Source organism: Arachis ipaensis, chromosome B7 (assembly GCF_059453495.1).
Source record: "Arachis ipaensis isolate K30076 ecotype BB chromosome B7, ASM5945349v1, whole genome shotgun sequence".
Lineage (NCBI taxonomy): Eukaryota > Viridiplantae > Streptophyta > Magnoliopsida > Fabales > Fabaceae > Arachis > Arachis ipaensis.
In genome coordinates this window covers 141583234-141598417 of record NC_142442.1, presented here as the reverse complement: position 1 = coordinate 141598417, position 15184 = coordinate 141583234, and the positions used below count along the sequence as shown (strand labels likewise).

Below are 15184 nucleotides of genomic sequence, written 5' to 3'. Positions count from 1 at the left end.
GAGTATAGCATACCATTCTCAGATAGACGGACAATCAGAGCAGACAATCCAGACGTTAGAAGACATGTTACGATCATGTATGATAGACAACCAAAGCAGCTGAGATAAGTATTTGCTTTTAGTCAAATTCGTCTACAACAACAGTTTCCAATAAAGTATCGGGATGGCACCATATGAAGCTCTCTATGGAAGAAGATGTCGGACACCATTGTGTTGGAATGATGACGGAGAAGCTAGTGTCTTAGGTCCAGACTTAGTGCAAGAAACTACTGAGAAGATAAAGGGGATTCGCCAGAAGATCCAGACTGCACAGAGCCGTCAAAAGAGCTATGCCGATAATAGACATAGACCCTTAGAGTTTAGTGAGGGAGATCATGTCTTTTTAGAAGTAACTTCGATTACTGGAATAGGTAGAGTCCTTAAAACTAAGAAGCTTAACCCACGATACATAGAACCTTTCCAAATACTTAACAGAGTCGGTCTAGTAGCTTATCAAATAGCCCTTCCTCCTTATTTATCAAACCTTCATGATGTTTTTTTTATGTCTCGCAACTTAAGAAATATGTTCCCGATGATAGTCACGTTTCACAACCAGAAACAGTACAGTTATAAAATGATTTGACATATCAAGCATCACCAGTTCAGATCATGGAAAGAAGTGATAAGCAGCTAAGAGGCAAGACTGTTCGCTTAGTCAAAGTAGCATGGGAACCAAGAGGAGAAGAAGAGCACACTTGGGAACTGGAAGATAAGATGAAAGATAATTACCCGCATCTATTCTCAGGTAACTGAAATTTTGAGGGCAAAATTTTCTTTTAGGAGGGTAGAATGTAACAACCCCGATTTTCGAGTACGCTAGATCGTTTCTGAATACACGGATTTCTCCGAAAGATCAGTAAAGGGAATACCTCTTCTGTATCATCAAGCATCTCAATCCTCATTGTCATTATATTATCTTTAACTCAGGACCTTAGTTGAGACAAGCTCGATAACGCGGTCACGAAGAACCTAGTTTTTGAACCGTATCGGTTAGGGGTTTTGATTCGGTTTTTCGTAAATAGTCTCAGTTTGACAAACCAGACTCGATTTATGAGAGGAGAGAGATAATAGTATAATATATTAGTATTAGAAAATGCTTGAATGATATTATAAGGTTACCTGGTCTGTTTTAGTTAAAAACAGAAATCGGTTTAACCGGATTTACGGTTTACTGGTGCAGCTTAGCACCAGCACTCTCTGGTGACTTTAGCAATGCTAAGGCCTCATTATATATGTTCTATTCTCATAATAAATATGTTACTAGTATCATTTATGCTAGTAGCTCAGAAAATAATTTTTAGAGATGTTTTTACGAGTGTTCCGATACATCTAGTTTTAGTAGTTATACACCTGAGATATTTTAATATTATTTTAATCCACCTCCAAGCCAACCAATCACAACTCACCTTACACCCCCAAGACCTCCAAGGCTGTCTCATTTCATCATTTTGGCCGAAAATAACAAGAGAGAAAAGAGAGAAACTTTCAAGAACACTTAATCTTCAAAGCTTGATTTCTTTTGAACTAAAACTCAAATCAAAACTCCGTTTTCACCAAAATGATCCTCTCTTCTTCCTCTACATAACCATGTAACTTATCAAGGATGGAAATAAGGTGAGATGGCTGTCTCCCTCCCATTTCAATTCGGTTTTCAAGGAAAACCATGCAAAACATGTGTTTTCTTGATGTTCTTCCTTAGGAATCATGCTTAACTTGACTTGAGGGCCAAGAAATGTGAATTTTCAGCAAGTCTAAGGTGAGATATCTCTTCCTAACATACTGAGTGAGATTTGGTCAGTTGAGAGTTTTTGGATTTAAAGTTGTTCTTGATGTGATTTAGGAGGAAAAAGTGCTTAAGGACCACCTGAAAGTTTAACCGAATTAGGAGCAACAAAATCAGGTAGGGATTGACGAATTTAATCTTGATTGATTGTGTTTGAGTTGTGTGATTATGATATGGTTTGGTTATGCTTGAAATTGATTGTTTATATGAGTAATTCTTGTTGAAATTTTGGTGAAAATTTGATGAAATTTGATGATATTCAACTTTGAATTTGTGTTCTTCATGGCTGCTGGAAAAACGAACCCTAGACCTTAAATTGGGGTTCAATTTGTGTTAAAATCATGTAGAAAAGATGGGGTTTTAGTGGCTGCAAATTTATTATGAATTATGGTAAAAATCGGTTGCTGAAAAGACTGAAAAACGGGTAAAAACAGAGAAAGAATCTGAAGAATTTACGAAGAACACGAAGAACACTTTGAGTGTGGTGAAGAACAATGAAGAACACCTTTTAGATCTTAGAATGGGCAAGGAAGTAATTATTTTGGTGTTTGAGGGGTTATTTGGTAATTTCTGAAAGTTAGGGTGGTAAAAGTAGAAATATTAAAAGTTACGGGTGGTAAAAAGTGAATTTTAAAGGTTAAAGGTAAAGTTAAGGTAATTTTCGAAAATTTAATAATAAAATAATAAATAATAATAAAATATTAAATAATAATATTTAATTAAAAATAATATTTTAATAAAAATAATAAAATAATGCGGAAAAAGGCAGTTTTCTGTAAAAGCTTTAGAAAGACAACTTTAAGCGCAGAATCTCATAATTACCTTCATAAAATACTTAGGGAGTGGTAAAAACATATTAGTGAGGCAAAGATAAAGAAAAGATAAAAAGTTGAAGAAAAGATAAAAATCGAAGAAAAAGTCTGTAAAATTTTAACAACAGAGAAACAGACAGAGACTAGTGAACGAACTAGGGCAACATAGTTAGTTCTTGATTTGCGAATAGGGTTAGGTATTATATGAAAAGTAAAACTGTTTTAGTATAGACTTAATGAACCTATACTTGGGACAGACTAACTATTCATACCGAAATTTACATAAGCTTTAAATACATACGTTAAACAGAGAAATTAGAGCAGAGTAAAGAAACACAGAGAACAGAGTAACCAGAGCAGAATAAAGGGATACAGAGAAAAGATAAATCAGAGAAAAGTAAAAAGACAAAGAGAAAAGAGTAATGTGATAAAGAGAAATGGTTTGAATTAAGATGTTGTAAAAGTGAAAGATGTAAAGTTTGTACAGTATGATTGAACAGAGAAAGAAAGAGGTACTGCATAAGAATGTGAAAATGATGATGAATAATGAGAATGATTATGTAATGATTTGTTGCTTGAGGCAACCCAAGAGATATTTATTTGTTGCTTGAGGCAACCCAAGAGATGTGTTTATTCATTTGTTGCGTTAAGGCAACTCCAGATATACTTGTATGATCATCTGCTGCAGTGAGGCAGTCAGATAGATAATGGTGTGATCACTGAGAACGCTTTCCTACGGTACAGATCCATATTTTATTTCTGTAAGGCAGAGGGGTTATTTCCTGCTACAGAAGTACCGTGACCACCTGTTCCATTTCTGTAGTGGCAGAGGGGTTATTTCCTGTATACAGAAGGTGTGTCGGCATACATCCCTGCAGTGGCAGATGTGTTATTTCCTGCGTGCAGAGGACCCTGTGGTGGCAGAGGGGTTATTTCCTGTACACAGGGGTATAGCCAATAGGAAAGCCTTATCCAGACAGAGGTTGCTGGATAACGTCGGGAGCGGGTTAGTAACCGACAGATGAGCTCATTACCTGCACTAGGACTAGACATGCATCATTCTTGTCTGCGCATCATTCTCTAGTCACACACAGGAAGGAATGCAACAGAGAATGATGCACAGACAAGAATGATGCATGTCTAGTCCTAGTGCAGGTAATGAGCTCATTTGTCGGTTTCTACCCGCTCCCGACGTTATCCAGCAACCTCTGTCTGGATATGGCTTTCCTGTTGGCTATACCCCTGTGTACAGGAACTAACCCCTCTGCCACCATAGGGTCCACTGCACGCAGGAAATAACACATCTGCCACTGCAGGGTTGTATGCCGACACACCTTCTGTATACAGGAAATAACCCCTCTGCCACTACAGAAATGGAACAGGTGGTCACGGTACTTCTGTAGCAGGAAATAACCCCTCTGCCTTACAGAAATAAAATATGGATCTGTACCGCAGGAAAGCGTTTCTCAGTGGTTGCACCATTATCTATCTGACTGCTACAATGCAGTAGAGGAACATATAGATATCTCTGAGGTTGCCTTAATGCAACAGATGACCTCTCAATAGGTCCTCTACTCTTTATCATATTACTCTCTTCGCTTTGTCTCTTTATTCTGCTCTGTTTGTTCCTTTCTCTGCGCTTCCTCACTTTATTCTGCTTTCTCTATTTAACGTATGTATTTAAAGCTTATTTAAATTTCGGTATGATTAGTTAGCCTGCCCCAAGTATAGGTTCATTAAGTCTATACTGAAACAGTTTAACTTTTCATATAATACCTAACCCTATTCGCAAATCAAGAACTAACTATGTTGCCCTAGTTCGTTCGCTAGTCTCTGTCTGTTTCTCTGTTGTTAAAACTTTACAGACTTTTTCTTCGATTTTTATCTTTTCTTCAACTTTTTATCTTTTATTTATCTTTGCCTCACTAATATGTTTTTACCACTCCCTAGGTGTTTTATGAAGATAATTATGAAATTCTGCGCTTAAAGTTGTCTTTCTAAAGCTTTTACAGAAAACTGCCTTTTCCGCATTATTTTATTATTTTTATTAAAATATTATTTTTAATTAAATATTATTATTTAATATTTTATTATTATTTATTATTTTATTAATATATTTTCGAAAATTAACTTTACTTTAACCTTTAACCTTTAAAATTCACTTTTTACCACCCGTAACTTTTAATATTTCTACTTTTACCACCCTAACTTCCAGAAATTACCATATAACCCCTTAAACACCAAAAATTTTACTTCCTTGCCCTTTTATGAATCAAAAAGGTGTTCTTCATTGTTCTTCACCACACTCAAAGTGTTCTTCATGTTCTTCATAAATTCTTCAGATTCTTTCTCTGTTTTTACCCGTTTTTCAGTCTTTTCAGCAACCGATTTTTACTATAATTCATAATAAATTAGCAGCCACTAAAACCCCATCTTTTCTACATGATTTCAACACAAATTGAACCTCAATTTAAGCTTAGGGTTTCGTTTTTCCAGCTGCCCAAGAACATGAACTTTAAAGCTTGAATTTCATCAAATTTCATCAAAATTTCACCAAATTTTCACTAAGAATCAATCATATATGCAACCAATTTTTAGCACAGCCAAATAATACAACATTCACACATCTCAAACACAAATAATCAAGATTAATTTCGTGGCACCCTACCTGGTCTTGCTGCTCCTAATTCAATCAAACTTTCAGGTGGTCCTTAAGCACTTTTTCCTCTTAAATCACATCAAGAAAACACATATTTAAGCATGTTTCCTTGAAACTTAATCAAAAGAGAGATGGTACAGCCAACTCACCTTGATCCCAGCCTTGATAAGTCATATGATCATGTAGAGAAAGAAGAGAGGATCATTTTGGTCGGATTGGAATTTTGATTTGAGTTTTAGTTCAGCAGAAATCAAGCTTTGAAGATTTGGAACTAAGAACTTTTTTTCTCTTTTTCTCTCTACCTATTTTCGGCCACAAAGTGAAAATGAGCCAGCCTTGGGGGTTTTGGGGGTGTAGGGTGAGTTGTGATTGGTTGGCTTGGAGGTGGATTAAAATAATATTAAAATATCTCAGATGTATATCTACTAAAACTAGGTGTATCGGAACACTTGTGAAAACATCTCTAAAAATTATTTTCTGAGCTACTAGCATAAATGACACTAGTAACATATTTATTATGAGAATGAAACATGTATAATGAGGCCTTAGCATTGCTAAAGTCATCAGAGAGTGCTGGTGCTAAGCTGCACCAGTAAATTGTGAACCCGGTTAAACCGGTTTTCTATTTTTAACTAAAACTGACCAGATAACCTTATAATATTATTCAAGAAGCTTCTAATACTAATATAATGATAATATCATCCTATTTTTAAGCACTGTGTGTTAGGCGGACTTTTGCTATTTGGCGGTCCCAATTTTTTAGTCTGGCCACTTTTTTGGCGAGTTACGTGGGCCGGCCCGGCGGGTTTAGGCCTGTTTGCCACTCCTAGGGACAGGTAGGGCAAAAATCCGCCCCTACCCGTCCCATTGCCACCCCTATCTATGTTACACATTTCATTTCAAGTCTAAAAGTATAGTTATAGATAAATTAGTTATATCTATGATAAATATTTGTACAAAAATGTAAATCATAACATGTTACTAAAATAAAAATACTATTTTGTTTACTTAAATATTACTAAAATTTCTTTGAACACAACATTTGTTGTTGATGACTTTGGATTGCTGTCTTTGTCTAGAATTAGAACGTTCAGGTTATTGCGACTCTTAACTCTTGACAAAACAACATAAAGTTGTCCACAGGTAAACACTGATTTTGACAAGTAAAGTCCTACATGTGATAATGATTTACCACATAGTGAAATACGTTGGTTTTTCAATATTTTTCTCCTCTTTATATAGTATCCGGTCAGCGAATAATATCCAAATTGCATTCCAAATACAATTTGGTTTGCCAACACTATTAGATATTAATAGCATCACAAATAGTTTTTTCAATTGCTAACTCGACCTCAATTTGGAGTTTATTTGACCTAATTTCATAAATTTACCATATTATTCGCCAATTAGAACTACTATGTATATATTGTAATATCACTTAACGTGTCATATCAACAAACTTTGACGCTGTTAGCAATCGAAGAGACATAAAGACTAAAATAACTAACTCAAAATTTTCTAATGACAAATTTTATTAAAAAATATATTTTAACAACTAATTTAAAAAATGAATAATCTTTTAAAGATTAATTTAACTATTTACTCTAATTTTGTATTTACTATTTAGAGTTTTAGACACAATACCGAAAAAAAAAAAAATTAAACCTTGAACAAGGTTTTATAATATGATGACACGTGATGTGTGCGGCGGCAGAGGGGTGTTGAAATTTTTTCGCCACCGCCGCACTGAGACAAAGACTCCACAGAGAGAGAGAGAGAGGGAGAGAGGGAGACTGCGTTGTAGCTCTAATCAATGAAATGAAAGAGAAGAAAACAAGTTCCAAATCCTCTTCTTCAACCTCTCCTTGTTCCCATCTTAGAGACGCATACAACAATTGCTTCAACAGGTTTCATCTAGATCAAATCAAGCTATTCACCAATCCTCCTTTCATTCTTATCAATCACCTTTTATTTACTATCTTAAACCCTAATTTCATTCTTGAAGGTGGTACTCGGAGAAATTCATGAAGGGTCATTGGGACAAACAAGAATGTGTTGCGGAGTGGCAAAAGTACAGAGCTTGCCTTTCTGTATGTCCTCTTCTATTCTTTTTGTTTTATTTGTTTCTTTAATTTGTCCAATGAAATGAACCATGAGGCTTTTTTTTTTCTCTTTTTCTGTAAATTTGGACAGCAACATTTGGATGATAAACTCCTCAGTCATTTCTTGGAAGCTGAACAAATTGATCAAAACCATTTGAGTAAACCTTCTAATGAGTAAGGTGATGATGATTCCTTCACTTATTAACTACCATTTTTATTCTTTAGGTTCATAGGTAGCTGTTGAATAATTAGTAATCAATCATGTTAAGTGTATAGTATGGTATACCCACCAAATATAAAATTCATTTTAAAATATAAAATACACATTCAAAATAAGGTAAACAATAAATATATGTATTTACATAAATACAGAATATCTAAGGTAGCGTTTGGTGGAGAGACAGAGACGGAAAGACTGAGACTGAAAGACAGAGACTAAGAGACAGGGATTGAAATAAATCTCAGTATTCTGTTTGGTGCAAAATGGGAAACAGGAATTGAAACAAGAATGAAACTCTAATTTAATTTGCGGGTAAATTTGGAATTAATTAATTGAAATGAAAGTATTTTAGGTATAAAATATTATTAAAGTTTCAGTCTTCATCTCTAAAAATTTCAGTCCCCTGTGTCCTTACTTTTTGAAGGTATTTCAAAGCAAACGCTACCTAATAGGCTATAACATGATGGATGGAACCAAAGTAATGCAAACACTGAGATATCAAGATACAAGATTTGCAGCTGCAGAATTTATATGTTCTACTAATTGTGGGTTTGAAAATTTGATGCAGAAAGAAGCTTATCCATGTGAAGGCCAATCTTGATGTGGTATCATGCTCCGTTACCTGTTTGTTAGGTCTTTGAACGGAGCAAGTGATCTTCGAGGCTGCAATCTATTTTCTAGACAAGAAAATGTAAAGAACAGATGAAATTTAAGGATGCAATATCCTATTTTTAACCTCGGATAAATTTGTCTCTTGGACCACATTTTCAAAATAAAATATTTATCTATTCTATATAACATTTTGGAGATGAACTTATAAATCAAAATCAGTGTAAAGATATAGTACTAGTTTAAGAGGAACCACCAGTGTTGATATTGGCATTAGGTTTCTTATTTAAAAAAAGATTGAGACATATACTACATGATGGGCAACCAAATAGAATCTAAAGATGATAAAATTACAGAACAATTAGTAAGGCATGTAAATGTTGGGGAACCAATATTTTTTCTCTTATTTGTCTTGTATTTGAGTTAACACTAGCCAACTCTCTATTTTATTCTACTAAAAATGTTGGTACCCTAGCAATCTCCTTTTTTTATTTCAGCTCTTCTGTTTATTTCTTTTTGAAAAGGAAGTGTGCAACCATCCATTCTTCACCATCATTGTATCCAAAGAGTTCTGCAACAGCTATAAAGAATGTTCTCCAATATACTGTCCACTTAACAGCTGAATCCTTGCCATAAGTTGATTCCATAATAGGCTTTATGGTGGTGATATTCTTGTCCATTCTTTTGAGCCATTCTTCGCTGCAGGATATGTTCTTGCTTCAGTTCAAATTAGCTTTAAAATCAAATTAACCATGGATGGAATATAACAAGATTGCTGTAAAATAATTTATTTTAACCTGGTCTGTGCATAGTGTTTTCCATTTACTAGCCAATGGTTGAGGACAGTAACATCATCCTGCATACATGAGTCATATGTTAGCTAAATCTGAATGCAATTTATAAGTGATTTGAACAATGATAAAAGAAGTTACATAGCAAGCTCACTTGGAAATAAAGTAGTAGATTTGCTGAAGGCATAGTTCCTCCTGTGAAGAAGTATCTAGTGATCCAGTCATCATCATTTTTGTCCTATACACACATATGAAAACCTTACTAGTTTTACTAATGTACTGTTTTATAGACAAATCAACCAAGAAATCAAGATGGTTAAGTTGTTTATCAATATTATATCAGGTTTAATTTACCTCAAAATGATAAGCAAATACTTTGTGGCAGAAATAATGAACAAATAAAAGGCTATCCTCTTTCATCCATGAGGATATCTTCTTGAGAAGATCTTTATAGTTCTTCATATGCTGCATCAAGGTCAATACTGACTTTAGAATTTGAGGGTACAGATTCAATGCAGATTATGAATTGTATGCGCTCAGATTCTAACCTCAAACATTTCTATGGAAAATATTCTGTCATAGGAACCTTCCATTTCAAACGTGCTAATATCTGCAACAATGATATCCAAATTCTGCAGCTGAAGATCCCTGACAATACAACAGATGGAATAAAGTGATCTTTTATTATCATGCAATTGAAGCTAAATGTAGAAGCCATATGTAAGAGTCATCTAGTCAAATTATTTGTGAACTATATGACACACATTAATTGCATAAAGCACATGAAATGAAAGTATATAATATCAAAAGGAATGTGTACCGGGACTGCTCATCAATATGAGCCTTTTGGGTTGCGGAATTGCATATTCCTGTAACCTTGCAGTTACTGTATTTCTTGGCAATGTAAAGAGCCAGTGAGCCCCAACCACATCCAACATCAAGGACTGTGTGACCATCTTTCAGGTTTGATCTCTCACAATAGAGTTCTAACATTGCTTCTTCAGCATCTTCCAGCGTCTGAGAGTCAGAAGAGAAGTAACAGCAACTGCACCAGTACATCCATATAGGGTATGTTATATTAACCATATAGGTTCTCTGTTTGTCAATTTTTTATGCACAAGAAGGGTAGTCCAATACACAAGCATTCCGTGTTAATGCAGAGTTCGAAAAAGGATCGCACCCAAAAAGTATAATGTAGATAGTCTCACCTGATAATTAGTTAATTACATTGGGGGATGTTTCCACCGTTTGAATCCGTGACTTTGAGGTCACACAGAGACCACTCAACCATTGCTAGAAGACTCTACTTCTTTTTCATGCAAAGGAACATGCCCTTTTATATACATTGTGCAACAAAGAGGATTCATTTATAACTAATTGTTTGCTTGGGCGCTATTATTTTGATAAAAAAAAAATTTTTTTTTTATCTTTTTTAATTTTTTAACGTGTTTGACAAATTTCTAGTAGTAAAAATAAAAGCACTAGAAAAAAAAATCTTTTTTGAGAAGCTGTAATTTATTACTTTTTTTAAAAGATCTTTTTCTCTTAAAAAACAAAAAAAAAAGATATTTTTCATCTAATAAATAAACAAAAAAGTACTTTTATATCGTTATACCCAAACATACATAATTGATAGATAAAAAGATTTTTTGCATGAGATACCAATTACTTTTACTTTTTTATAAAATCTTTTAAAAAAAGATAACTCGAAAAAAGATCTTTTCTTAGAAACTCACAAACAAACTCTAAATTTCAACGAAACAGCACCATTATGCACGTACATGTATCTTTATAAGCTAGAGTAGTCACATGGGAAAATTTGGAGTCCTAAGTTCTAACCATAATAATTGCAGTGTTCTCTTCCAAGTTTACAATTGTGTGAATTAATGAAGATTAAGATAAAAGGAATGACCTGTATTTGAGATTGGTTCCAAGGACGAGCTTGAAGAAAGAGGTTGGCAATTCATAGTGCTGAGATTTGGGCTTATCAGTGTTGACTGCAATAGGCATCTCTCGCAAAGCTGAAGGAGGGATGTGGAAAGTGAAATGCGTTAAATATGAAATGGAAGAAGTTAGTTAGTGAGTTAGAAAGAGAAGAGAAGAGAAGAGACAATGAGCAAAATGGAGAAGGTCAGAGAGCTGAAGGTGGGAGGAAGGCCTGTAGGAAGAGCGAAGGCGCGTGGACAAAAGGACGCGAGTGAGTGTCCGAATGAGTGCATCTGGGAGGAGGTTACGCTCAAGTGACGCCAGCATAAACTTCACCGTCGTATCATACGGCAGTTTCAATAACCCTTTGCCTTCCATCGCCACGCGCTCTGTTTTCTTTTCTCTTTCTTCGTAGTGATGGTAAACTGATTTGGTAGTTGCTACGTGCCCTCGTATCACGTTATCGCTTTATATTGCTCTTCGCCTCCTCCCTACGTTTCTGCCTTTTTTTTTTTAATTTTATTTTTCTGTCATTTGAAAAGATTGGGCTGGGCTCTTCCTTTTTCATTTCGGGACTAATTGCATCAAGTCCTTCTTCTACTTTCCGGCTATTAGGCAACGTAATCTATATTAACAGCCTAAATTAGCCATTAGTGCTGCCTTATTATATGTATGCGTAATTAAAAAATGAGTGGCCCATGCAGGTCTCGAACCTACGACCTTCGCGTTATTAGCACGACGCTCTAACCAACTGAGCTAATAGGCCAATCGACAACAATTGTTTCAAATATTTTATTAAAATCATACTAACTCTGCATCAAGTATTTGTGATTGTGTATATATAATTGTGATGTTATGTTCGATTTATCACCAATATTCTCGTTGAAATCAAACGGTTGATTCGAATATATATGCTAAACAAACTATATATACGTTGGTGTTTTTTGGCTGGAACTTCTTAAAATCTATATTTTTTTTTCCTTACCAAAAACATAACCAACAAAATTGCGGGTTTACCGCAAAATTCACAAACCAATTCCAATAAGAAACATTTTGCTGATGAAAACTAAGAAAAAAAATACTTAGGGAATGAACCTATCCTAGCTAGGGGATGGGGAGAATCAGCGAACATTACAAAGCATGCATATATATAGGGAATACCACAAGCAGAGGTAGTAGATATCTGAATGATGATTTTGGTTTCAAAAGCTAGATGAGTTTGCTCTGTTTGGTAATTCCATATAGTATGCAATGGTTGTTGGTTGAGATTCTTCTAAGATGTTGGGTGAGTATGGTTTCCTTCGTAGGTTGTAATTACATATGTGGGATCTTCCCTGTCTCTTTCAACTCTCTTCTTTACCCGACATCCATCCACTGTACACCTATAGTAGTTTCTGCATCATCATCATCCACATCTATATATTAACACTCTACACTTTGGAGTTTTTTACAAGTCTATGATCTTTTAAGAATATAGTCTTTAAATAAGGTGAAAATTCATGTGCAATAAGTCAATTTTACGTAAAGTTTACTGCACCTGAATTTTTACTTTTAAATAATTTGTAAGTGCGAGATATTTTTTACTCTTACTATTTGAACTAATTTTAGAGATTGAATTAAACATACTCAATTTCAATTCTAATATTATATCCAAAGCTATTTGCAAATGTTCATGCTCCAGATAATCATTTTTCAACATGCATTTTTCAATCTAAATTCTAATAGAATTTAAATAAATAAGCAAATTACCAAGATACCTTGGGTTTGGGCTGTTCTTAACCATTTTCTTTCCGTACTTCCTCCACCTGTAACCATCGTCTATGATTTCAACCTCGGACTTGGTTTTGAATGCAACTCTCTCCCTAACATCTTTCTTCTCACTTCCACTAACCTCTCCTACATGCCATAAATACAACCAAACAAGGATAAATATGTATATAATTAATACTAATTAAATAGTTTAATTACTCTATCAATCCCTATAATTTTACTAAATTTTCAATTAGGTTCTTATACTTTTTTTTTCTTTTCGATTGAGTCTCTATACCATATTAGATTTTGTAATTAAGTTTCTGACAAAAACATTTGAATTAATGAAATATTCCATTAAACAAAATGAATATACTTCATACTTGACTGAATATTCTGTATAGTTAAATCGAATATTCCGTTAGTTTCAGCGTTTTTGTCATGGTAGAGATTTAATTACAAAATCTAATATAATATAGAGACCCAATTAAAAAGAAAAAAAAAAGTATAAAAACCTAATTAAAAATTCGATAAAATGATAGGAATTGAGAGAGTAATTAAACCTAATTAAATTAAAGATACTCTGGTATATGTTCATGCATATATGATCCATCAGTTAGTTATATTACGAGCATTAGAAGACCCTTGAAGGTGGTTACTGCCGCTGCCACTTGCTCCAAAATCTCCAACTTCATTAGTATTGGGAAAAAATAATGGCTCTGCTTCTGGTAGTGGTGGTGGAACATTATCATCATCTGGCCATTGATCATCATCATCATCATTCAGCTTCAAGTAGTCAGAGAGCTCAAAGAACCACTGGTTGGTGGAATCACCGTTTTCAGGTGAATCTGCTGCTTTTTTATTCTTATCACTACTCATCTTAATTAATCGATTGCTAACATTAATCTCATAATGCATGCATATATATAATATATATAGGTAGGTAACTTCATGGTAACCTTCGTATGAATCATAGTAGGAAGCTTTAATTAGAGTGGTGGGACACATTTAAATCAAGAAATGTTGATGTTGATGTCGTTGCCAAATAAATTAATTAACTTTGGTAATAAATAATGATATTTGTAAAAGTTGAAGATGCAATCTCGTGGTTGGACCAATCCCTTTACTATGTTCACACATAGCTAATTAAGAAGAAATACAAGTCAAAACTCCAAAGTGATAGTGACTTTGTATTCTTGAAGCTTGACTCAAGTTTCTTCAAACCACAAGTTCTTCCTTCCATCCCCACGCCAATAAAGCTTCATGCTTATCTTAACTTGTGCTTGCTAATTAATAAATTGGTTTAATTATTCTGTTGGTTCTTATAGTTTTACAAAATTTTTAATTAGGACTTTATACTTTTTTTTCTTTTAATTGGTTCCTGTATCAATTTTTTTTTTCAATTAGGTCCCTCTTGGTAATAATTGGCTTAATTGTATACGAATTCAATTAAAAAAAATTGGTGCAGGGACTCAAATAAAAGGAAAAAAAAGTGTAGGGACTCAATTAAAAAAAATTTGGTACAACGACTCAATTAAAAGGAAAAAAAGTATAGGGACCTAATTAAAAATTTTGCGAAACTATAGGAACCAATAGAGTAATTAAACCTAATAAATTAAATGAATGTTTTTGCCATTAATTTAAAAGAATAATATACAATTTTAATATAAATATAGAGGAGTGTATATGTATTCAAGTACTATTGAGTATTGACATTTACAAAAATTTGTGGTGTAAAGAGTTTATTTTTTTTTAGTCATAGATTGCACATTATTATTAACAATAATAATTAGTCTCTCTATAACAAAAAGAATGCCGTTAAAATTTATTATTTTTGGATATCAGTTAATTATTAATATTTAAAAATATGAAATAAAATATGTAAAGAGTTTATTTTTTATACCTTGTGCAATTAGAGCTTTTATAGACTCATTTTTTAAACAAAAATTAGTGTACAAATATGTGTTAATTAAACGAACTATAAGATTATAAAACAAAAATAAATACAAATAACACAATAATTTAGCGATTGTTAGCTTCTTAGGGACCAGAAAAAGTTATTTTTTGCCAAATTAATTATATGGTCCCAGGAAAGGTAAAAGTCGAAGTCTATAAACATAAAATAACTGCAAATAACACAAGAATTTCGCGATTATTAACATCTAAGGGACCAGAGAGAAATTGATTTCTTACCAATTTATATGGTTCAAAAGTGATAAAACCCTATAAACAAAAAATAACTGCCAATAGCACAAGAATTTAGTACTTGTTAGCATCTTAACAACAAGAGAATAATATAAGAATCATTTAGTGATTAATAGCATTTTAAGGACTAGAGGAAGTGATTTGTCACCAAATTATATGGTCCCAAAAAGAAATGATAAAAGCCTATAAACTGTCAATATGAAACTTAAAAGTTCATCATAAGCTTTAGAAAGATTTTAAAATATGATAAAAATAACAAAAGATACCGTCTTTTTAACAATGACAAACA

At 33.5% G+C, this 15184-nt stretch overlaps 3 protein-coding genes and 1 non-coding gene across 5 annotated transcripts; 1 reads left to right on the top strand and 3 right to left on the bottom strand.

Moving 5' to 3' along the window:
- Positions 1–7012: 7012 nt before the first annotated feature.
- On the top strand, positions 7013–8361 carry LOC107606296 (protein phosphatase). 2 transcript variants are annotated; one of them, XM_016308338.3, is made up of 4 exons: positions 7013–7200; positions 7299–7383; positions 7487–7574; positions 8184–8361. In XM_016308338.3, exons 1-3 carry the CDS (start codon positions 7112–7114, stop codon positions 7571–7573), a joined length of 261 nt encoding a protein of 86 aa, XP_016163824.1. In that variant the 5' UTR covers positions 7013–7111; the 3' UTR covers position 7574; positions 8184–8361. The 2 variants fall into 2 exon arrangements, with proteins under 2 accessions (XP_016163824.1, XP_016163825.1); XM_016308339.3 differs by lacking the exon at positions 8184–8361 and adding an exon at positions 8040–8163.
- Positions 8362–8429: 68 nt separating this feature from the next.
- Positions 8430–11395, bottom strand: LOC107606295 (S-adenosyl-L-methionine-dependent methyltransferases superfamily protein). Its single transcript, XM_016308337.3, has 8 exons — positions 11127–11395; positions 10928–11036; positions 9836–10060; positions 9564–9663; positions 9370–9480; positions 9170–9253; positions 9022–9080; positions 8430–8923 (listed from the first exon to the last, which is right to left on the bottom strand). The coding sequence occupies exons 1-8, from the start codon at positions 11317–11319 to the stop codon at positions 8731–8733; spliced, it is 1074 nt and encodes a 357-aa protein (XP_016163823.1). The 5' UTR covers positions 11320–11395; the 3' UTR covers positions 8430–8730.
- A 238-nt stretch (positions 11396–11633) lies between these two features.
- On the bottom strand, positions 11634–11707 carry TRNAI-AAU (transfer RNA isoleucine (anticodon AAU)). Its single transcript has one exon. It is a non-coding gene; the product is annotated as a tRNA-Ile (tRNA).
- Positions 11708–11835: 128 nt separating this feature from the next.
- LOC107608493 (putative WRKY transcription factor 51) lies at positions 11836–13655 on the bottom strand. Its single transcript, XM_016310268.3, has 3 exons — positions 13320–13655; positions 12699–12837; positions 11836–12335 (listed from the first exon to the last, which is right to left on the bottom strand). The coding sequence occupies exons 1-3, from the start codon at positions 13606–13608 to the stop codon at positions 12215–12217; spliced, it is 549 nt and encodes a 182-aa protein (XP_016165754.2). The 5' UTR covers positions 13609–13655; the 3' UTR covers positions 11836–12214.
- Positions 13656–15184: the final 1529 nt, after the last annotated feature.